General features: G+C 41.5%; 1 protein-coding gene across 1 annotated transcript in view; it reads right to left on the reverse strand.

Annotated features, from left to right (window-relative positions):
* gabrb1 (gamma-aminobutyric acid type A receptor subunit beta1) overlaps nt 1-18,212 on the reverse strand; it is a 42,555-nt gene extending 24,343 nt beyond the window's left edge. Inside the window, exons 1-3 of the mRNA XM_029729922.1 lie at nt 17,594-18,212; nt 17,396-17,487; nt 17,188-17,255 (exon numbers count right to left, since the gene is read on the reverse strand). Of these exons, the coding sequence (XP_029585782.1) occupies nt 17,188-17,255; nt 17,396-17,487; nt 17,594-17,673 (240 nt within the window). The 5' untranslated portion in view covers nt 17,674-18,212. The remainder of the gene's footprint in view (nt 1-17,187; nt 17,256-17,395; nt 17,488-17,593) is intronic.
* Between the last annotated feature and the right edge of the window lie 7,014 nt (nt 18,213-25,226).

Raw genomic sequence — 25,226 nt, forward strand, 5'->3', positions numbered from 1 at the left:
CACCATAGGAGCACCCACCCGTAGCACACGCTCCAGCAGGTATATCTCACTGGTCACCCCCAAAGCCAATTCTTCGTTTGGCCGCCTCTCCTTCCAGTTCTCCGCTGCCAATGACTGGAACGAACTGCAAAAATCTCTGAAGCTGGAGACCCATACCTCCCTCACTAGCTTTAAGCACCAGCTGTCAGAGCAGCTCACAGATCACTGCACCTGTACATAGCTCATCTGTAAATAGCCCCTCCAATCTACCTCATCCCCATACTGTATTTATTTATCTTGCTCCTTTGCACCCCAGTATCTCTACTTGAACATTCATCTTCTGCACATCCTACCATTCCAGTGTTTAATTGCAATATTGTAATTACTTTGCCACCATGGCCTATTTATTGCCTTACATCTCTTATCCTACCTCATTTGCACATGTTGTATATAGATTTTTCTACTGTATTATTGAATGGGTTTATTCCATGTTTAACTATGTGTTGTTGTATGTGTCGAATGAGAACTTGTTCTCAACTAGCCTACCTGGTTAAATAAAGGTGAAATAAAAAATAAAAAAGCATTATGGAAAATTCTGTGTAGATCAGTGACCCCTCCCCCCCCCCCAAAAAAATCGACCTGTTACTGCAGCGGGTTAAATCAGGGTCACACAGAGTGTTTCTTGGTAGTCTTAAACAAATCTACTTTGAAACAAAAGTATACACTTCACAAATTTTTTTATTTCACCTTTATTTAACCAGGTAGGCTAGTTGAGAACAAGTTCTCATTTACAACTGCGACCTGGCCAAGACAAAGCAAAGCAGTTCGACACATAAAACAACAGAGTTACACATGGAGTAAAACAAACATACAGTCAATAATACAGTAGAAAAAAAGTATATATATATATATATATATATAATGTGAGCAAATGAGGTAAAATAAGGGAGGTAAGGCAATAAAATAGGCCACAGTGGCGAGGTAATTACGATATAGCAATTAAAACACTGGAATGATAGATGTGCAGAAGATGAATGTGCAAGTGGAGATACTGGGGTACAAAGGAACAAAATAAATAAATAAATAAAGTATGGGGATGAGGTAGATGGATGGGCTATTTACAGATGGGCTGTGTACAGGTGTAATGATCTGTGAGCTGCTCTGACAGCTGGTGCTTGAAGTTAGTGAGGGAGATAGAAGTCTCCAGCTTCAGTGATTTTTGCAGTTCGTTCCAGTCATTGGCAGCAGAGAACTGGAAGGAAAGGCGGCCAAAGTAGAAATTGGCTTTGGGGGTGACCAGTGAAATATACCTGCTGGAGCGCGGTGCTGCGGGTGGGTGCTTCTATGGTGACCAGGGTAACACATAACACATAGGGTTATACGCATAAAAAAATAAGACATCTGTACCGTGTCAGATATATGTATGACATTTTGAGTTTGCATCCCAATATTACACTTTTTATACAATCACAGAAGACAGAAATATAACAAAACCATTTGACATAGAAACATCAGATTTTCTGCGAAAAAAAGAAAGAAACGTATTAATATTAATAACATTCCACCCATGAGGCCTCTAGAGGGCGCTTTGGTCATTTGACTGCATCTATTTCAATCCCACATTGTAACTCAACAAAATGTGAAAAAAATCCAAGAGGGTGAATACTTATGATAGGCACTGTATACTTGAGGGATGCATAAAGGCTTCATAAAAAGCTACATGCACAGTCATGATAAGCTTGATGCCGACATGAGCTATTGTTGTGTCTATCAATGGCTAAGCCGGGAGGTTAAGTCGGTTTTCGAGATAGTTTAGATAAGTCAATGAGAGAGAAGAAGGATGATGTGTCAATAAACCTGAGGTGTAATGCAAAGAGCTAATATTTTGTCTCTGCCATAAACACACTGTCCAATATCAGAGGGTAACTTCCCTCGCATATCAATTGGTGTGCATCACAGTGTGTGAGAGAGAGGGGAGGGTATGGAATGATAATAACAGAGCTGATCATTAGGTGACAGAGACGGTTGCCAAGGTGCATAAGGTCTTCAAGATCACTCAAGGTCTTTGAGAAAAATACGTGCCGGCAACAGCAAAACATCTGTATGAGAAAGATCTCAACTGTGTTTGTTGTAATTTGGTACTGTGTTGATATTGAAAATGGTGTGCCAGATTTATCTAGTGTTTGCAGCAGTGTGAAATTACAGAGAGAATTACGTATAAAGAGAAGAGCAAAAAGTAAAACATGCTGTGGGAAAGAGATGAGAAAACTAACATGACACTACATTTAATCACCATGTCTCATTTTAATGTTCTTTGTTATATACAGTATACATTAAATGCCATTGCCTTTGAAGATACTAATTGTAACGGTTGAATACTTTATCTATATGTTCAATTAGCTCTCTCTTTAGATGTGTTATCGAAGGTCAAGTGAGGTGTTCTCCAGGGCTCAGTTCTGGGGCCGTCTTAAAATCTGCTATTTTTGATCCACTGCTGTGGTTTGATCCAAGTGACAGCACTGCGGCATCTTTTCCCAATCTGAAGACTTGCGGTTATGGGGACAGCAGAAAACAGGACAAACAAAACCAAATGATTAAAAATGAATGGAGATCATTTATATCAGCCATCCAAAAAGCCTTGCAGGCATTTTGATGAAACGCACTTCAAAATGCTTCACTTAACTGCTGGTAACCTTTTCTGAGGGCTGGCAGGGGAGAGTTGCATCACTCCGGTTTCTATCAGTCTAATCTGGGTTGCAAAGCTGCAGTTAAGATTCCACTCACAGCGTTCAAGCTTTCCAGCATTAGTTGCAGTTTGCAAAGATGCTTATGCAGGCATTTCAGAACATGCTTCAGGGAAATAAACTTTCATGAAAAAAAAGCTTTTTGGAGTTACATTTCCACATTTTTCTTTCTTATTCACAGATGAATGAACAATAAGCTGGTTATCCAAGGACAAACGTAATGTTTTAAAATGCGAACACACTCAATTATTTGTCGGCTTTAAAGCATGTCTACTGCTTTTGCTTAGACCGCGCTGGTAATTAAAAAAAGTTGCTTCAGAACATCGATACTTGATAAATGCCAATACGAGATTGATGTGTATGATCAAGGCCAAGAGATCTGTACCTGTCAACCCTCCGCCATATGTAAGTGATAACTGCTTCTAGAATGCAGATGTAACAGTATTTACTTCCACTATTACACAAAAGATGGAACCATCCTGTAATTGAGTTGGTCCTCTCAGGCCATATAAGCATATAATCAATTAAATACAGGCTGTCATACTCAAATTTGCACAAATAAGATATTATTTACAGATTAATGACTATATTGGAGAACCTGCGAATTGTATGAAAAAAGCATGATAGATTTAGAAGGCTAATCAGTAAAGTACATTCAAGCCAATTACCATACATGTAAAACAATAAATAACAGATAGGGGAATTACAAATCCACAGAAACTGTTAATGAGCAACATAAACCTGGGATGACATAGCTTTAAGTGAGAACTGCTGCCTCATAAGGCTGGGAACAGAGAAAAGGAGGAGAGAGGAGGAGAGAAAGGGGGACGTTGCAGCTCTGTCCCTCATTGGGGATGAACATTTTCCTTGGATTCTATTATTAGAAACAGCTGTTCCCCTAGACGCCCGCTTTTCCATCATCACTCGAGCACCTCAGTGTTTCCACAGCAGAAAGTCTTAAACGTGAGCGGAATACCGTTATGCATATGAGAGAGCTAAAGCAGAGTGCCCGCTGCTGCACTGCACACACACACACTCACATACAGACTCACACACACTCACACAGGAAGGGAAACAGGGGCAGGCGTTGCCCTTGGCATGTTTCCTCTCCCTCCCATTTCCTTTGTTGATGTATGATAGGCACTCTTTAAGTGAGCGCGCCCCTACTCCTCTCCATCTTTCACCGCACCGCGGACGACAACATGGGCTCTCTCCTACGCACGTCAGCACCGCGCTATCCCCTCTGCAGTGTGCTTCTTCGTGACCTAATTCCTCCCAATCCATGCCCATCTACGGGTTGCAGACTGTAATACATCACAAGATAGAGGGAGAGAGGGTGGGAGGAGAGGGGTAGAGATGGCGGTGCAGTCTTCCCTTCCAGCCTAGTTACTGTAAAAACTTCTGCAGCATTTGGCAATAATAATGAAAACAGTTGCTGGCAACTGGGTCTGCAGATATTCATTGGATGAATGGTGCTCATTGCATGAGAGCAGCCTTGTTTCAGATTTTTCTGGGCATCATTGCAGTATTCACTCATGCATGGACGCACACATGCAAGTAAGCAAACACACACACAAAATAACAAATGTTACTATGGCGTACAGCTCCCTCAAAAGACTACAAAACGTCTGCATCATCTATTCCTCTGTTCTTCTGTAGTACAATCTTCTGATCTTTTCCTATGCTTGTGTCTTGTGTGGAAATGTTGCATAGAACTTGTCCTGCTGTTACACTTTCCAAACATGGTTGGATCCCCGACAAAAACAGACATGATACACCATTCAGTCCCACTGAGGAAAGTTTTTGACAAAGGTCTCTGCAGCTTCTTCTGCTGTCGTACGTGCCAATGAAGAAAAGTCAAGCACACAACCCAAGACTCACCTGTCAATCAAATTTAAAGATCCCACCAAGTGGTTCTCACAAGTCAGAGGAATTACCAGCCTGCTTAGTGAAAAATGTTAGCTCCGCTTTCATTTAAAAACCTGTATAATGTTGTGTTGTATTTCAAGGTCGTCCAAGACTTCTCTTCATTCATTTACTGTCAATGAGTTATTGAGCAAGATTCGAGTCGTCAAGTCAATGTGCTTTCGAGACATGAGTGCAACTTGGGTGCACAGCATAACTAAGAACTCATCAGATTTTGTAACTATGTGTTACTGCAGGTGACTGACTATATTGCGATTTCAGTGGACTGAAGCTTGTGTTATATGTCCTTGGATAGGAGGAGGGTTGTGATTGGTTTAATGGTCAGGATGTACATTCAATGACAGGTCTTACATAAAATGTATATGTATGCATACCAGAGATGGGGTCAAATTAATCTAAATTCCAATCAATTGACTAAATGAATTAGACATGGAGTTGGCTGGAATTCAAATGAATTTAACCCAAACTCAGGGGTCTATACATATATTGCACACCTCCATATCCACCACTCCCCGCCACCCACCCACCCACCCACCCACCCACGACCACGTCGTCCTGTCCCTTAAACCAATCACCACCCTCTCCCTTGTTTCCATGCCAACACCTCCACATAAAGTCATACAAATGTAAGAAAGTGACAATTCAATAAACTTATTGAGATACTCTTGGTGGTGAGGAGAGCAGAAAAAGCCTTTCTCAGACTTTCTTTCCCTCGTGACTTTCTATCTTTCAGATTTCCAGAGAGGTTTAGGTCAGTGGAGAATGATTACATTAAGCATTAAACCCGAGTGCCCTCTGTCGCTCCACACTGTCGGCAGCCTCATGTTTTATCCCACGCTCCCACTGGCTGGGCAGTACCCATGATGTTCCTTATAGGAAATGCTGCTCGACATCTAATCAGATGGGGAACCATTAACTTCCAGTCTAATGGGTCTGGAATTCTGACAGAGTCTATGAAGTTACACTAGAACGGTGGTCGGGTCTAGCTGTTAAAATGCTCGGCGTACTCTCTGTGTGATGAAATCTTAGCTCTCAATCTTATTTACAAAATGGATCCATGAAATGCTAGATCTCTCGTTTTCTCACTTGCTATCAAACACAAGTGCTTTCTAATATGCATTGTTGAACGCTGTTTGATTTTACAATGGTTGAGTAAAAAGGCCTGGGAATGCTGTTTGATTTCACATTGGTTTACTAAAAAGGCTTACAAATAAGCAGCAAGACACCCCCAAAGTTTCTTCACACTAACATTTTGTGAATTCATAGGCTACTTCTGCAGAACAAGATGGTAAACAGTATGTACTCTGACTGCTTCATAAAAAGGACCAGTGTACTGTACTACAGATAGGCAGCACTGTATGGTACCTTACCAGTACATTGCAGTACAGACAGTGCAGTATAGTACAGACAGAGCCGGTGAGATTAGATTAAATGCAAAATTCACCCATCTGTTCTGGATCAGGTTCACCAAGGGGTTAAAGAAAATGAAGTAACTCGCTTTAAATTCATCTCACAGAGCTCTTAGCGCAAGAATGTCTCCACTCATCTCCTCATCTGCATTATTTCCAGGCCTGAATGGCGAGAGAGCACAAAGAAAGAGAGCAGTTCCACTGCAGCAGTCTGCCTTGTATGGGGGAAATGTCACCCATTACTCCGCATACATATCACTGAGCAACCCAACTTTAATATGGCACATGACAAAAAGATGGAGAAACAGACACTGACATCGTCTTTGAGTCATCATCTCAGTTTAAAGTGCCACTGACTCCCTACTCCCTCACTATTTTCAGAGAGATGAAATCTTTAGATGGGGTGTCTGGACCCAACCAGACACCCCATGACTCTCTCATACTGTAGTTACTGCAGTAATATAAATGCTGTACCAGAGACTATAGGAAAATCGTCATAGGATTTATTGAAGTGAATTTGGGAGGGGCACTGGGACTCAAAACTCTGCACCGACACTGTCCTTTCTAGGTTTCTTCCTAGGTTCCTGTCATTCTAGGGAGTTTTACCTAGCCACCGTGCTTCTACATCTGCATTGCTTGCTGTTTGGGGTTTTAGGCTGAGTTTCTGTACAGCACTTTGAGACATCTGCTGGTATACATAGGGCTTTATAAATACATTTGATTGATTGATTGATTGTGCAGTGCCTTGGTTGTTCTTTTCCAGGGGTAAATAAAATAAAACTGTCAATCAAACCCAGGTGGGCTCCTGCATCCTCAGTGCTTGGACTCCTGATCATGGCATAGCATACAGTAGCATGGGCAACAGATTTTGAGCTGAGATGAAGTTGTTTGAACAGAGAACCCAGCCCTGACACCTTGATATTTCCCACTGGTGAGATGAAGTGCTATCGGTAGAGCATCACATAAATCCTCATCCTTAGAAGGCGGCGGACACATCAATCTCCCAAACAGATCAATAACTCCTGACCACAAGCCACTATGAGGGCTTCATAAGGTGCTCAATACAGTAGCTGCAGTGGAGATACGTAAGGTGCAACGACGGGAGGAGTAGTGGGGGTTCGTAAGCTTCCTCATACTAACAACTGGGCCTACCATGGGGAGTTCTCATTCAGCATAATCACATTTCTTGGCTAACCAGCGCAACATAGCACACATGTCGACAAGAGCGAGGGCGTTACCTATATTTTCATTAACAACCCAATAAAGCGATTATTGCCCGCCTGCCTGTGCTGTTGATTGATTTTGGCACAAGTGGGCTTCCATGGGGCCTGGGAGAGAGTTCTACAGTATATTGAGTGTGGCTGTCACTTTATGAGAGTCATGGCTGTTCTAACCGTGCGCGTGCGGCAGCACTCCTACCGCTCTAACCTTGAGAAACAGAGATGCTACTTTCAAATCTTCTCAAAAATCTGAAAAGAAATGGACTGTGACACAGAGTCAAAGCAATTCCACGGCGGTTGCCATGATAACAAAACAGCTTTTTTTGCATCGCTAACAAACAACTTTTACTTGTCGTCACTCAAGCTTGTAAAAAGTGAGGCCCTCACATGTCAAACAAACAAACCACTAAAATCTAGGTACAGTCCGCAATATGAGTAATAGTTAAAGGAAGAAATCCCAAAGAGAAAGGAAAGGGAGTGTGGGTCGGAGAGAGGAGTAGAGAGAGACAAAGATAAAGAGACAGCCCAGCACCAATTCATTACAGTATCTTACACCAGCCACAAGAGGAGAATGACCTGCTATTTCGTAAAGTCTTAAAGTCTTAAGTAGAGCAAAGAGTGCTCAAATCTCTCTGATGCTACAATCCTGCAGAAATCAGACCATTAAATAATCTGAAAACAAGATATCCATTATATCAAGTCTCAAACACATTCTAACTTAATCAAATACTCCTTTAATCTCTAGAAATACTTATTCTTGACTGAGCAGAAATCCTGCAGCCTCTACTACCTCTGTAGTACACTGCCCCATTGGGAAGCACTACTTTCATGTAGGCAGTGTGGCATCCTGGGGACAAGCAACAACGTAGGTTATCCAATACCTGAACACATGCAGCAGCCCTTTTCCAATGAATGTTCGAGGTCGCTCAGGCAGAAATGTTGCCACAGCCAATCACTCAACTCAGGAAGAGGAAGAATACGAGTCTGACCCTTGTGACCTCACAGCAAACCTCCTACAGCTCATGTGGCATCAGTGTCGTCTCGTTACTAGCCGGTTGCCTTTGACAGCACAGCATGTCTGATGACTAAGGTCGGTAAGAGTGAGACAATGACCTGAAATATCCTTGTGTAATCCTTTTGGTACTGCCACGTTTTGCCGCTAAAATCAGTATACAGCCCGGCCCGCCTCAGACGAATTTCAATGCCACTGCAAGGTTGTATTATTTGTTGAAGAAGTAAGGGCCAAGTGGATTACCCTCCTGTGATTTGGTAAAAACACAAATAAAGCCTTTATACAATGCTTTTGCCTGAAATAGTCATGCTTAGGAAAGCATTACATCTCTATGATGAATCTCTCTGTAGCAAATGAACAGTACTAGCATTATATGCAAATAATACAGTACCACTGTTAGCATTATCTGAACTCAAAGCTAACATAAGTTGTTTGCACTTATCTACTCTATGTAGCCTAGGCTGGGTGCTTTTAAGATGGATGTTCAAGAAATATATATTCTATTTTAATTTGTATTCGTAATTGTGATGCATTTTGGCCCATTTTCTCACATACAGAGTACACATGCCGAGCCGCATTCTAGGGGTACATAGTAATTATGGGGATCGGCCTTGAATAATAAAATCAACACATTTATTGTCTCATAACGATGTCCCAATAACCCAATTCAACATGTATAATATATTGAATGTGTAAACTGCTCTTCCAACCCATGATTAGCTCACATACTATATAATTGGCTGTTAATTGCCTACTAAGCAAGCTATAGCCCCCTTGCCTTCTTAGCTAAATCTGTGAGTCGCTTGCATTTGCGCATCACATTTTCTAAAGAATGTAATTTCTAGTTCAAAATGTTGTCTGTTGATTTTCTATTTGAACAAAATCCTATTCTTAGTCAGCTGTGTCTTGCACCTCTTCCTGTTTGCTCCTCTATATTTTTCCTTTGCTAATCTATCAAATGTATTTCACTTTGGGTTAGACCAAAGAAGTACGTTGGCATCCGTCAGGGATAGTCAAGCGGCTTTAGCTGAGGAGGTTTAACAAAAAGCTAATGGGGTGTGAAGTCGGCAGAGAATTTGACAAAAGTGGGAGAAAAGGAGTTTCATTAAGTGGGACATCCTCTATGACTGAGCGACGTTCATTTTCATAACAACAACAAAAAAAACAGTTGTTACCCCTTCAAGCATCAAACGCTTAAAAGGTTACACCCGAACAGTACATTATATAAAGCTGGGACCTGTTCCTTAAAAAAATAAAAAAGCAAGAACAAAGAGTTTGATGATCAGATTCATGAATTCGATTGGACTGCAATGCAGTCGTTGCAGAAGGGAGGGAACCACAGAGCAGGGAAAGCACATGAGGACCGTCTTGAAGAGAATGCAGAACCTCAGACACAATTCATAGCATTGAAACCCCTGAAGAAAGCTGTAGTCTATATGCACTGCTCTCGATAAAGACTACAGCTTGAAATGGAAGGTTAGCTGTGCTGAGTCTGCCAATATACTTACTGGAATGTAATAAATACATAGTTTTAGTGGGACCAATAACCTTGACTGTCTGCAGTGCAAAGTATGCTATCATTTATGCATAGAATAGTAGTAGTATGATGTGCATACCTGATGGTGGAACATTGGTGCAAAGAACCTGTCGAGTGACAGTCAGGTATTACTCACAACCTTTATTTAACCAGGTAAGTTAGTAACGACCTGGCAGAGTAGGGGGGTTCTGGTGGGAGAAAGAGAGAGATCCTGCCAACAGATGAGAAAAGGTACATCTTTTTTTTTTGTCTTAAACATGATCACACAGCTCTTAGTTTAACCCAGAAGAGCTGTAATTCGAAGCCACAATCGGAAGTGCTGCCCCTGCATTTGTTTGTAAACTTTGCAACTGGTTCTTGTGAAAATGTAACTGCCACTCAGTTATTCCGTAATAAGCACCCTCCAAACCAAAAACGAGGGTGGTGGTTTTGTGATATGTGATTTAGAAAACACACGGTTGTACAATGTACATTGAGAAACCTTTCTAGATGCAAACATCCAGTGTAGTCCAAATCTCAAGTAGCTTTCAGAAGAAATGCAGTGCTTGTCCCCCAAAAGTATACTGGGTGACAGTGATGTTGCAGGGTGTAAAGTACATGCAATGAAATAGCAATAGACGTACTATAGAATATAATCAATTTATATTTATATCGTGACCAGTATGACTAATGTTTCGGTGTGGCCTTTCTCAAGGAGAGCCGGTGCCAAATGTCTCCATCAGACAGAGCATAAAACCCCCTCCAGCCTCCCAGTCTCATTCACATTAAAATGCAAAACTGAGGAGAGGCCACAGAGGCACAATCAATGACCCATCCAGGCTGTTAGGCTATCCAATCAGAAGTCCGCTGGACCCGGCTCAGAGAAAACAGCACCTTCCATTTTTGTGAGGAGATTTTGTCAGTAGGAATACAACCTAATAAACAATTCATAACCTTGGCTCAAGATGACAGCTCATCATTGACTCTGCAAACTCTGTCTACATTTACTTGGCAAATTCAGTATCTCATGTGGAAATGACTTATGTATGAATGCTATGAATGTAAATAATGGAAAAGGCTTTGTTCAAGTGCAAGCCTGTGACTTACACTTTATAATTCAATGAAGCCTTTTAACAATAAAGGCCATTTCAGAAGGGAAGCTCACCTGTGTAAAGCTCCTGCATGCACTCTACTATCGGATGTCACAAATAACTCAATAGTAGGCTACACAGTAAAGGGATCCATTTCTTTGGATTAATGTGTTTCAGACAATCCCCCAAAAATATGTATTAGAAAAAATATACAAATGTGAAATGTATGGAGGCATTGTCATTGATACTCAAGTTGAATGAACGGAAACACAGATACTAAGGGTCTATTCAATCAGATCCACTTTAGCCGACATCCTAAAGAGGACATTGCCATTGGCTGCACGGAGTTTCATTAAGAGAAATCCCATGCAGGCTTGTTTACAAGTTTGAACACTGGAATGTGAGACGTAATCTACAGCTCAATTAGGCTGATAGAAATCCTCATTATTTTGTTAAATAGTTGAACAATTTTCAATTTGAACGTCATTTTTATTATTATTCTTTATATATTGTTTGTAATTTTGCCCCCCTTTTCTCCCCAATTTCGTGATATCCAACTGTGATCCAATTACGATCTCGTCTCATCGCTGCAACTCCCCAAAGGGCTCGGGAGAGGCGAAGATCGAGTCATGTGTCTTCTGAAACATGACCCACCTAGCCGTGCTTCTTAACACCCGCTCGCTTAACCCAGAAGCCAGCCGCACCAATGTATCGGAGGAAAAACACTGTCCAACTGACAACCTGAAGTTAGCTTGCAAGAGCCCAGCCCACCACATTTAACGTGAGTGGGAAGGGTGTGGCTTCGTGACAATGATCAAGAGCAGCTGCTCACCGATTTGACAGCTCCAATGCAGTTACACCTCTGACATTGGCAAAACAACAGCTATGTGGGGGTCAGATACCGCTGGTTAATGCATAATCTGATTGAATCTAAGCCTAAATTATAATAATTTTGTGCAAATAGTCTGTTCTTCATAAATGATCAATTGTGTTAAAACGAGATATAATGATCCATTATAGATATATTAATATGTTATTATAGCTATTACTTTGGTATTATCATTATTGAACTGAAAAGGTTCACCAATCAAAAACAAAATGGGTATTTGAGAGGCAATTTTGAATATAATTTGTGTGTTTGAAAGAACTATAGAGTTGAGAATCTTCAGGACCTTACCAATGATAAACATTGGACAAATGTTTAACCTTTTCACATGAGTTACTGTAATGCTATTGGCTAACCAGATTTTCCTACAGGCATGATTTGCAGACTGTTTGTGTATACTGAAGGTTATGACTCAGTCCTGCTGGTAGAATACTGCTAGGCAGTGTCATGTCCACAGTACTGCCAAGTCTGACCAGGAGGAGGCTTTGCTGATCAGCCACAGTGACTGACTGACTAGCTGGCAGTGCATGGCAATCCCCCCCTGTTACTATCACAAAACACCACATGATTTCCAGTGTGTATAGCATACAACAGTACATGCATGTAACAAGCGCAGGCAACACACACATACATCATATTCAGAGCTACAGTAAAGCCATACCGTGACAAGATTTGCAGTATATTCATCCCCTGTGATAAAAAAACTAAAACATTATGGGCATTCGGAAAGTATTCAGACCTCCACATTTTGTTATGTTACAGGCTTATTCTAAAATGGATTAAATCGTTTTTTTCTCCTCATCAATCTACACACAATACCCCATAATGACAAAAAAAATACTGTTTTTTAGAAATGTTTGCTCATTTATAAAAAATTAAAATAAAGTATCACATTTACATAAGTTGAGAGACCCTGTAGTCAGTACTTTGTTGAAGCACCATTGGCAGCGATTACAGCCTCAAGTCTTCCTGGGTATGACGCTACAAGCTTGGCACACCTGTATTTGGGGAGTTTCTGCCATTCTTCTCTGCAGATCCTCTCAAGCTCTGTCAGGTTGGATGGGTAGCGTCACTGCACAGCTATTTTCAGGTCTCTCCAGAGATGTTCAAAACGGGTTCAAGTCCAGGCTCTGGCTGGGTCACCTCCCTGACCAAGGCCCTTCTCCCCCGATTGTTCAGTTTGCTCTAGGAAGGGTCTTGGTGCTTCCAAACTTCTTCCATGTAAGAATGATGGAGGCCACTGTGTTCTTGGGGACCTTCAATGCTGCAGAAATGTTTTAGTACCCTTCCCCAGATCTGTGCCTCGACACAATCCTGTCTCTGAACACTACAGACAATTCCTTCAGCCTCAGTTTCTGCTCTGACATGCACTACTAATTGTGGGACCTTATATAGACAGGTGTGTGCCTTTCCAGATCATGTCCAATCAATTGAATTTACCACAAGTGGGCTCCAATCAAGTTGTAGAAACATCTCAAGGATGATCAATAGAAGCATGATTCATCTGAGCTCAATTTCAAGTATAATAGCAAAGGGTCTGAATACTTATGTAAATAAGGTATTTCATTTATAAAAAATAAAAAAATGTGGCAAAAAATATATAAAAACCTGTTTTCGCTTTGCCATTATGGGGTATTGTGTATAGATTGAGGAGCAAAACATTTAATTTAATCAATTTTAGAATAAGGCTGAAACTGTGGAAAAAGTCAAGGGGTCTGAATACTTTCCGAATACACTGTATATATGCATGCATGTCACCAGTGGCGACCCGTCATTCAGGACAGATGCAGAGACCCACCTGTTTTGAGCCGCATATTTTTTGCAACAAAAAAATAGATTATTATTATAATAATTATTAAAATACATATTTTTTTTGGGGGGGGGGGGGGGTTGCCTGTTTTGCTTGATATTTTGGCATTAATACGTGTCACATATCAGCTTGCAAACAATGTAAAAAATAAAAATATATAATTGAGTTAATAAATAAAGCCTCCATACAAACATTGTCTCTTTTTTGCTTTCTTGAGTAAGGCAGCGCCAAAATGCATGTGTTTCAGCCTAGCTCAGTGCTTTCTGTGGTGGTGGGGCAGCTAGCGGAAAATACGGAGCATAGGGGTTGGTAATGTTCTCTAGTTGCGCAGTGATTGGCTCAGTGTTCTGTCACTCATGGGGAGAGCTGGAAAATTCAAGCCCCTTGGATGCTGCCATAGAATTACATTAGAAGTGCCAATCCAAAAAGGCTCAAGGTCATTGGCCACAGATAAAACTACGTCAAATCCCATTATACCAACAGTAGCGTTGATTGGACTGATCATGTCAATATCATACAATCTTAGCTAGCAGTCATCATCATGAATCAAGTCGACAATCTACTGGCACATCCTTTTTGATCCTTGTCATTAAAGACAAATAATGAAGAGAAATTATAGATAAAACGTATCGGTGCTCATCGGCCGTTTGACATTAACATTACACAACAAGTTGGAAATCGCAAATTCAACAATGAGTGGTTTGGAAGGGATCAGTGGCTAACTGCAAGCATTGCAAAACAATCACTAGCCTGCTATTCAGTGGAGTGGGTGTGTGGTCCCAATTCTAGGTTTAAGGTTCTCTTTTCCAAGCTTAAAATGATAAACATTCAACATTGGCCATGCTGTCAATCCAGCATCGTTTCTGCCGCGCTCAAAACAACGGTTGACTCAGAACTGGAAAATCTGACTTCCGTGAGTTTATGACAACTGGGAAAAACGAGCTCAAACTGGGAAAATACGTTTTGAACTGTCATCCAACTTGGTATTGTAAGTCGGGAACTCTGGCCTCTTTCTAGAGTTACGACCTGAAGATCCCTGAGGTCATCATGATTCAACCTTGTTTTTTTCTGAGTTCCCAGTTGTCTTGAAAGCACCATAACTCTAGAGAATGCCAGACTTTAATGACAAAGTTTGATGACAAAATTTGCCCACGAAGGACCACCGTGCCACCTTCCTGTTCAAGTGAGCACAGCACAACAAGGTGAGTCCAAAAATGTATTGTATGCTGCTGCATAAATTATGTAATATGCCAGGGAGATATGTATACTGTAGCTAAGGAAGTAATACTAAGTGTATGTTGTGTAGTAATCTGTTAGTAGCCCATGTGCCTCACCCTAATAATTTGGTCTATTTTTCCCTCTTAATTTCACCTACTGTTCTGATTTGGTGGTGCACATGTAGCCTATAACCTGTTTTAGAGAAATGTTATCATCGAATATTGTAAGAGATTTCATTGTCTGCATATATGCCCCCTTTATTTATCCTACGGTTCTGACTTGGTGTATAGGGAGAACACTAAGAACGGTCCATGTTCTGAATTCTGTCGGTGTACATTTCAAAAGTGCTGAACAAATAGTTATATTGACTATGTCCGTCCTAGCTAGCTCATTATTGTCTTAATCGAAATTACAGATTGCCTCTTATCCGCTTGTCGTCCCCTTATGCCACAGTTTGTATACTCAATTGTCAGTAGAAACCACATTTGTTTAAGCAAGTCAGCCATATCGCTATGTTAAAAAAAACAAAAAAACAGTAAATGAGGCTGAATGAACTGTTTCGCTGCCAGACAAGGCTCCGCTGATAGCCAGGTGTACCAGTGGTAATGTGTTGGGACTGCTGTTGAGATTCTGCTGTTGGTACAGCTTTATGTAGTTCCTAACAGCTTGTGGGCACTGTTGTGCAAAGCTGTCATCAAGGCAAAGGGTGGCTACTTACAAGAATCTAAAATAGAAAATACATATTGATTTGTTTAACACTATTTTGGTTACTACATGATTCCATATGTGTTATTTCATAGTTTTGATGTCTTCACTATTATTCTACAATGTAAAAAAAAATTAAAAGAAAAACCCTGGAATGAACTTTTGGCTGGTACTGTATATAGACTGCGTGTACAAAACATTAAGGACACCTGCTCTTTCCATGACATGAACTGACCAGCTGAATCTAGGTGAAAGTTATGATCCCTTATTGATGTCACTTGTTAAATCCACGTCAATCAGTGTAGATGAAGGGGAGGAGACAGGTTAAAGCAGGACTTTTAAGCCTTGAGACATGGATTGTGTAACTGTGTCCTTCAGAAGGTGAATTGGCAAGACAAAATATTTAAGTGCCTTTGAACAGGGTATGGTAGTAGGTGCCGTGGGGCAGCATACACAAAGTTTTCAATACTCCTTATTCTTGTAACATTCCTATTTGTTGTAAATATATATTTTATATCCTCTATACCTTAGCTGTGGCTGCCTTACACTGAGACACAGGTTGGTTTTGTGAGCATGCCTGCTCATTTGTACATTTATAACAAAACACTCAGCCAGACACCTTCCAACATTTAAAAAATGTTTGCAATATTTTCTTAGAACATCACTCTATCCAGTTGTCATGCAATTTTACGGCAGTTTTAAGACACTCGGAGCCATTTTAAGAATATTCCCATGACATTCCCAGAACATTGTTGTAGACATATCTTTGCAGACCACATTTCGACCATCAAAATGGGAATGCCAAAGCTCCCAGAGCAATACGATTGTAAAGACTGCAGTTTTCTGTAGCATCATGAAAACCTTGATCTTTACCCGACATTCCATAAACACTGCTGAGCAGAAAAAGGCATTTTCTTCCTTTCCATGCAAGCATACACACACTTTACACTCATGCCTGCTGTTACTTTTTTTTTTACATATGGAAGACTAGTTGAACCAAGCATGAATTCATTTGTATCCATCACTGGCACCCTGACAATGCTGCTGCATTCATATGCACACACTAAGTGCCCAAATTCAGCATCACAATTTGTCTCTACTGGGCCTCCTTGTTGAGTCACTGACAACGTTATGTAATTACTGCATTGAGGCCAAACCAGCAAACATGCACAATATTTCAGTCTCCTCCTAGTCACTTTATCCTCTGTCAGAGTGTGTACTGTATAGAAGACACCTCAAAATTATGTAGGTACACACGTGTGAAGAATAGCTCAATTGGAAAAATCGATGTGCAGCACCAATTCTCTCTCTATATATATCGGTAATTATCTGTCTTTACTTGTTCTGACACCACAGGGAAGTTAATGCATATGGATGGATTTGACACATTGCGGTAGCTCTCCTTGCTGCTGAAATGCAGTGAACCATTTTGGTCAACGTGAAAACGTTAGGCCTATACTAGTGGCCAAACAAGGGCAAATACAGAAATACAAAGATGTATCATTACATCTACAAGACAGTGGCATGGAAGACGCACATCTGCAGACATTAGAAAATGACCCAAGCGGTTATCATGTGTTCTGTGTTATCTTATTACTAGGCCTATCTAACATGTGTTGCACGAGGCACATCTCTCCTTGCAACAAAAAAAACATTAGGTAGGCTACTTACCATGTTGACTTCAGAAACCATGTCGATACTGGCGATATCTATGCTCATTCCAACGTCCACAGGGGCACCTTTAAATCGCACGTAAAACACAGGTATCAGTGGCATTTTAATCAGACAGCTCGCCGACACGACAAATGAATCTGCATGCGAATTGTTATTAGTCATTAGCCAACATTGGGTAGACTTCACCCGAAAAAAAGGAGTTTACCTCCAAAATCAGGCCTCAGACGAATGTCATACCCCTTAAGCAGTTTGTCCACGGTCGCTTTCACAAATGACATGTTGCTAGGCTCGTTGGCGCTAAAGGGAAAATATATGGTATTGATTTAGAATCTTAATCAAAAACTGCAGAGTAAGGGACTGGCAAGACAGGCAGAAACAAGACATCACACCCGTGGGATCTCACCTTTGAGCGCCGCAGACCATGGCGACCATTAGGAAAAGACAAAAAATCTCCCAGCGTCCGCGGTCCAAAGCCGTCCACATCACTAACTTTGATCAGAGAGATAGATGACTTTGAGCGAAGATTTCAGAAATGCAACTTTGTCACAGGCTGCCCAATTATTCCAAGACAACGCATGCGCGTCGTTTTACCAACACTCAAATTGTATTTGCACAAAAACACGCTATTTCCTAAAAAAAATCGGCGACTTCGATAGAAAAACGGTATTCGCGTTTCACCTGAGCTGTCGATGCTGACACAAGAAGAGGTCGCCGGGATGCATGCAGTAGCTGAACCGTATCAATATGCTAGGCAGATCCCATCACCTCCGGCTAATTCGAGCATTTCAGCAGACACAGCAGTGTCCGGAGCAGATTTGCATCAAGCAGGTATCCCTGTGTTGGTCGGTTGAAGATCTTAAAATAATAAGCATTGAACGCGTCTCTCCATTCACCTTTAGTCAGCCCTATGTGGGGCATCGTGCAAAACAAGCACGTCTGAGGAGCTGCGCAATTTCTGAGGTGTACCTGTACGCCCGAGCTCACTCGTAGCGCATTCCATTCGCCACTCGTCACGGCCCAAGTTATTTTTATTTTTTTAAACCCAGAAAACGCATTACAAATCGCAACGCACCAATAATTATTTAATGAGAGAAGGATGAGCTATTGGAGCTGCATGACGTGCTATAGGACTATGCTAATGAATGTATAAGAAATGTGCTGCTATTTCTAGTGATGATATTGACAGACTTCTGACTAATTTGCCAAATTAAACTAATTAGCATTTTACTGGTCACCTTGTGCTAGACCACATGATTATCTCAAGTTAAATCATGGGGAGGGGGGGGGGGGGGAGAGAGAGAGAGAGAGAGAGAGAGAGAACCTGCAAATTCCATGTGCCAGAAGTATCAGTTCTGTGAATCAATTGGTGGAAAAAATGCATTTGACTGATCCTTGGTCTTCATACTGGTTTAGCTCTCATGTTGTCTCCAAGGACCAATACGTGGCCGTGCAGTATGGGTTTGGTGATGCATCACAGGACAGAACTGTTTAAAGATTCATGACTTCTGTTGGGTAAAATGGTTCAGCATCAGTTGAAGCCTACTTGCTAGGGAGTGAGAAGCAGTGGTGGATTGGCCATCTGGACCATTTTATAGGTGGGTGGGCAGGCTGAAAGAAAAAAATACATATACAGTATCAGTCAAAAGTGTGGACACACCTACTCATTCAAGGGTTTTTCTTTATTTTTACTCTTTTCTACATTGTAGAATAATAGTGAAGACATCAAAACTATTAAATAACACATATGGAATCATGTAGTAACCAAAAAAAGTGCACACACTTGGCATTCTCTCAATCAGCTTCACCTGGAATGCTTTTCTAACACACTTGAAGGAGTTCCCACATATGCTGACCACTTGTTGCCTGCTTTTCCTTCACTCTGCGGTCCAATTCATCCCAAACCATCTCAACTAGGTTGAGGTCGGGTGATTGTGGAGGCCAGGTCATCTGATGCAGCACACCATCACTCTCCCTCTTGGTCAAATAGCCCTCACACAGCCTGGTGGTGTGTTAGGTCATTGTCCTGTTGAACAACAAATGATAGTCCCACTAAGCGCAAACAAGATGGGATGGCGTATCGCTGCAAAATGCTGCTGCAGCCATGCTGGCTAAGTGTGCCTTGAATTCTAAATAAATCACTGACAGTGTAACCAGCAAAGCACCATAAGACCTCCACGCTTCACGGTGGGAACCAAACATGTGGAGATCATCCGTTCACCTACTCTGCATCTCACAAAGACACGGCGGTCGGAACCAAAAATCTCAAATTTGAACTCAACAGGCCAAAGGACAGATTTCAAACGGTCTAATGTCCATTGCTCGTGTTTCTTGGCCCAAGCAAGTCTGCTCTTCTTATTGGTGTCCTTTAGTAGTGGTTTCTTTGCAGCAATTTGACCATGAAGGCTTGATTCACGCAGTCTCCTCTGAACAGCTAATGTTGAGATGTGTCTGTTTCTTGAACTCTGTGAAGCATTTATTTGGGCTGCAATTTCTGAGGCTGGTAACTCTATTGAACTTATCCTCTGCAGCAGAGGTAACTCTGGGTCTTCCTTTCCTGTAGTGGTTCTCATGAGAGCCAGTTTCATCATAGTGCTTCATATTTTTTGCGACTGCACTTGAAGAAACTTTCAAAGTTCTTGAAATTTTCCAGATTGACGGACCTTCATGTCTTAAAGTAATGATTGGTTGTCGTTTCTCTTTGCTTATTCGAGCTGTTCTTGCCATAATATGGACTTGGTCTTTTACCAAATAGGGCTATCTTCTGTATACCACCCCTACCTTGTCACAACACAACTGATTGGCTCAGACGCATTAAGAAGGAAAAAAAATCCACAAATTAACTCTTAACAAGACACACCTGTTAATTGAAATGCATTCCAGGTGACTACCTCATGATGCTGGTTGAGAGAATGCCAAGAGGATGCAAAGCTGTCATCAAACTTCTTGGCTACTTAAGAATCTCAAATAGAACAAAATATTTAGATTTGTTTAACACTTATTTGGTTACTACATGATTCCATATGTGTTATTTCATAGTTTTGATGTCTTCACTTTTATTCTACAATGTAGAAAATAGTACAAATAAAGAAAAACCCTGGAATGAGTAGGTGTGTCCAAACCTTTGACTGGTACTGTATTTATTTTTTGGGGAAAAAGAGAGAGATGCAGCCCATTGGCCTGTTAAAATGTTTTTACCTGTGTAGTACAGCAGAAGTGGGCTGGTGTAGCTGAAATGCCAGAGTCTAATTTTGTTCCCAGTCTGCCACTATATCCAGTTTTAAAAAGTCACTAACCACTTTCTAATTTCCTAGACATGTGATAATGAGTAATACCCATAAGTGTGAACAGTCTCATGCCTGCAAACCAGGGTTGTCAATTCCTCTTATTGGACACCAACTGGATCCCCTCTGAAGGCAGATCCCCGAAGCCTATGTGTTTCATTCTGTGTGTGACTCTCAAATGAAAATGAACTGAAATAAGAACTTAGATGATAATTATTCATGGTGTAGACTGCCTTAGACCTTGCAAGATCTGTATGGGTGTCTAGAGTGGAAAGTAATGGATTTGGTTTTATGTTTCGAACAATAAATGTACAACACAATTACACAAGGTTAGAATGATGGTGGTACCTGGTACTCCAATAGGCGATCAATGTAAACTCAGCAAAAAAAGAAACGTCCTCTCACTGTCAACTGCATTTATTTTCAGCAAACTTAACATATGTAAATATTTGTATTAACATAAGATTAAACAACTGAGACATAAACTAAACAAGTTCCACAGACATGTGACTAACAGAAATGGAATAATGTGTCCCTGAACAAAGGGGGGGTCAAAATTAAAAGTAACAGTCAGTATCTGGTGTGGCCACCACCTGCATTAAGTACTGCAATGCATCTCCTCCTCATGGACTGCACCAGATGTGCCAGTTCTTGCTGTGAGATGTTACCCCACTCTTCCACCAAGGCACCTGCAAGTTCCCGGACATTTCTGGGTGGAATGGCCCTAGCTCTCACCCTCCGATCCAACAGGTCCCAGATGTGCTCAATGGGATTGAGATCCGGGCTCTTCGCTGGCCATGGCAGAACACTGACATTCCTGTCTTGCAGGAAATCACGCACAGAACGAGCAGTATAGCTGGTGGCATTGTCATGCTGGAGGGTCATGTCAAGATGAGCCTGCAGGAAGGGTACCACATGAGGGAGGTGTTGTCTTCCCTGTAACGCACAGCGATGAGATTGCCTTCAATGACAACAAGCTCAGTCCGATGATGCTGTGACACACCGTCCCAGACCATGACGGACACTCCACCTCCAAATCAATCCCGCTCCAGAGTACAGGTCTCGGTGTAACACTCATTCCTTTGACAATAAACGCGAATCCGACCATCACCCCTGGTGAGACAAAACCGCAACTCGTCAGTGAAGAGCATTTTTTGCTAGTCCTGTCTGGTCCAGCGACGGTGGGTTTGTGCCCATAGGCGACGTTGTTGCCGATAATGTCTGGTTAGGACCTGCCTTACAACAGGCCTACAAGCCCTCAGTCCAGCCTCTCTCAGCCTATTGCAGACAGTCTAAGCACTGATGGAGGGATTGTGCTTTCCTGGTGTAACTCTGGCAGTTGTTTTTGCCATCCTGTACCTGTCCCGCAGGTGTGATGTTCAGATGTACCGATCCTGTGCAGGTGTTGTTACACGTGGTCTGCCACTGCGAGGATGATCAGCTGTCCGTCCTGTCTCCCTGTAGCTAGGATTTTAACGAATTATCTTTGAAAGACTGGGTCCTGAAAAGGAACATTTCTTTTTTTGCTGAGTTTAGTTACCTGTGCCAGTTAGTGTTCATAGTTGCTTCTCATTGTCTGGTTAGGAGCTGTCTATGGTTCTGAAAACCTTACGGTTCCTTTCAGTGGTGCTGAAAAGACATCCAAATGGGGACACACCTTCACTCACACCTACTGCTGACTAATTTCTGTTTATCTGCACTGGAGGAAGACTGGTTAGGAGCTGTCCCTGAAAAGTTTATGGCCCCTAGTGGTACTGAAAGGATAGCTACCATGGTCACACTCCTTCCACCACAGGTAGTGCTCCTGATTGTTTGCTGTTCATATGCACTGAATGAAGCCTGGTTTGGTGCTGAAAAATGTTTGGCCCCTTGTGGTGCTGAAAGGACAGCTGCCATGCTGCATGTATGTTATGGGCCACACACCTTCACCAACACCCAGTGCTTTAGACTCTGCATCTCATTTCATTGGAATCATTTGATATCATTTCAGTTCATGTTTGTTTTTAAACCTTGAGATTTGGTTAGTAGGTCAACTAGATGCTCCTAGACATTTTGTAATAGTCATGTTCCATTTACTTCATTATGTCTTCTTGTGATAAAAGTAAACGTTGCACCATGCAAGCGTATATTTCTAACAGTTGCCTTGCAATGTATCTCTACAATAATGTGATAGTCAACAAGAAACAAAATAGAAAAAAACAAGGTGGTATTATGTTCCTTTATTGTTCTGTTCTTCTCATCTCAGACTGTCAGTTGATTTGATTTCAGTCATGGATCTGTTCTGTGAGTCACCTTCATGTTTGTGCTATTGTAGTCAATACACAAAAGGTACAGAACAGCAATCAGGGGCCACAACAATGCTGTATATTCAACCCTAGTGCTGCTATTATGTTGCCATGTCTAGCTTTCCCTCCCTTCTACTGCTACTGTAGTCTACCTGGCCCCCTTCCCCCTTCCCCTCCTAGGCAAGCAGAGGTGTTGCCCATGTGACTTCTGGCACCAGCTGCCTCTTTTCCCACTTTTCCCCTCCATCCTCCTCTTCCTCCTCCCCTCTTTCTGCCCCCCCCCATCTCAACCCCCAGAAGCAGGGCATCTGCTCTCCCCTGCCCTTGGTGGTGCGTTAGATAACAATTTGGAAAAATGTCGGTAACTGTTCGTATCACACTTAAAATGGACCAAGAAAAGTGTATAATGGACATGCTGTTCATATCTAGTTTTAAGTTGTTTATGTCACATGCACAAGTACAGTGAAATGCCTTTCTTGCTTGCTCTTTCCCAACTATGCATTAGTCAATATCAGTTGTACTATATAAAAAATAAATTAAAGTAAAGTAAAACACACGAGAAACGGAAATAAGAACACAATAACGTAAGTAAGATATACTTATTTATTATTATTTAACTAGGCAAGTCAGTTAAGAACAAATTCTTATTTTACAATGACGGCCTACCCCGGCCAAACCCTCCCCTAACCCGGACGACGCTGGGCCAATTGTGCGCCGCCCTATGGGACTCCCGATCACGGCCGGCTGTGATGCATCCCGGGATCAAATCAGGGTCTGTAGTGACGCCTCTAGCACTGAGATACAGTGCCTTAGACCAGTGCACCACTCGGGAGCCCAAAATATATACAGGGTCAGTTCGAGTCAGTGCCAAAACCATATTTACAATGCGTAGGGATATTGGAGTGGGAGGGTTAGATATGAATAGGGGTAACGAATAAATAAAGACTAGGTTAAGACTGTCTCTACAAGCCGCCGTTACATCTTTATGTCCTTGGGTTGTGCCTCTCTGCAGCCTTTCACCATGTCAAATTATAATGAAAACTGACCTAATTGTTTTTTTCATTGTTGTTTTTCCATTGCTGCTCTTATGGGAAGCGCCACGTTTCCAGTTGTAACATAAGATGGAGTACCATGTTTTTGTGCTGCTACCATATTGTGTTGCTACCATGTTGTTGTCATGTTGTGCTGCTTCCATGCTGTGTTGTCATGTGTTGCTGCCTTGTTATGTTGTTGTCTTAGGTCTCTCTTTATGTAGTGTTGTGTCTCTGTTGTTGTGATGTGGGTTTTGTCCTATATTTATATTGTATTAATTTTTTTATTTTTTTAATCCCAGGCCCCGTCCCCGCAGGAGGCCTTTTGCCTTTTGGCAGGCCGTCATTGTAAATAAGAGTTTGTTCTTAACTGACTTGCCTAGTTAAATAAAGGTTAAATACAAATAAAAATAAAAATAGAAGGAATTTACATCTCCAGACTAATCAATTTTTTTAGAATGGATGTGTACAAGATTAAAAATCTTCAGTGAATAAATGGATAAAGCAGTGCACCATTCACTAGCTTTCTGTAGTTGATGATGTATTTCTCTGGGATGCACTGATGATGTGCATTATTTGCTCAGCTAGGTTTCATCTCTGTGCTAAGTGTCATCACAACAGCTGCAGAGAAGACCAATGTGCACATTGTTGACAGGGCTCATTCATAATGGCTGTTGTCAGTGCCACAGTAGCTGACTTCTATCTTTTCACCAAGTATACTCTGCAGAGAGAGACACCATACAAATGAATTATCTTATTCCTGTGTTTGTCAGATCACTCTCAAACTTCCACACAGACTTACCGTAAGTTAATGGTGATATACAGTGACATATACGGAATGTACAATACATGCTGATATGTTTTCTCTGTCATGGGGATACATATATAACTGCTGTTTCCAATGACTAAATACCTTTGGGCCATTGCAGCCAGTGTGACTGTGTATGTTTCTCACCAAGTTGTCATGAAAAAAAACACTGAATATGAATTACTGTAAATCTGAATCAGAATCTGCTCTGATGTGTTTTCAGTGTGTATACTGTATGGGAACTAACCAATGCAAAGACTTAGCCACCCTAGGCAAAAGTGCTGCATAAGTGAATGCATGCAGTATAATGAATGAATGAATGCATCATGAGTCATACACTTGGCTACAAAGGTCACATGTTCACAATGTCTAATTACTGTAGTTAATAAGTAGCATATGCTATCAATTAGTGAACTAGGTCATACACTAGGTCAGAACTAGGTCAGACACCTGCTCATCGAACATCTCATTCCAAAATCATGGGCATTAATATGGAGTTGGCCCCCCCTTTGCTGCTATAACAGCCTCCACTCTTCTGGGAAGGCTTTCTACCAGATTTTGGAAAATTGCTGCAGGGACTTCCATCCATTCAGCCATAAGAGCATTAGTGAGGTCGGGCACTGATGTTGGA

This window comes from Salmo trutta, chromosome 33 (assembly GCF_901001165.1).
Source record: "Salmo trutta chromosome 33, fSalTru1.1, whole genome shotgun sequence".
Taxonomy (NCBI): Eukaryota; Metazoa; Chordata; class Actinopteri; order Salmoniformes; family Salmonidae; genus Salmo; species Salmo trutta.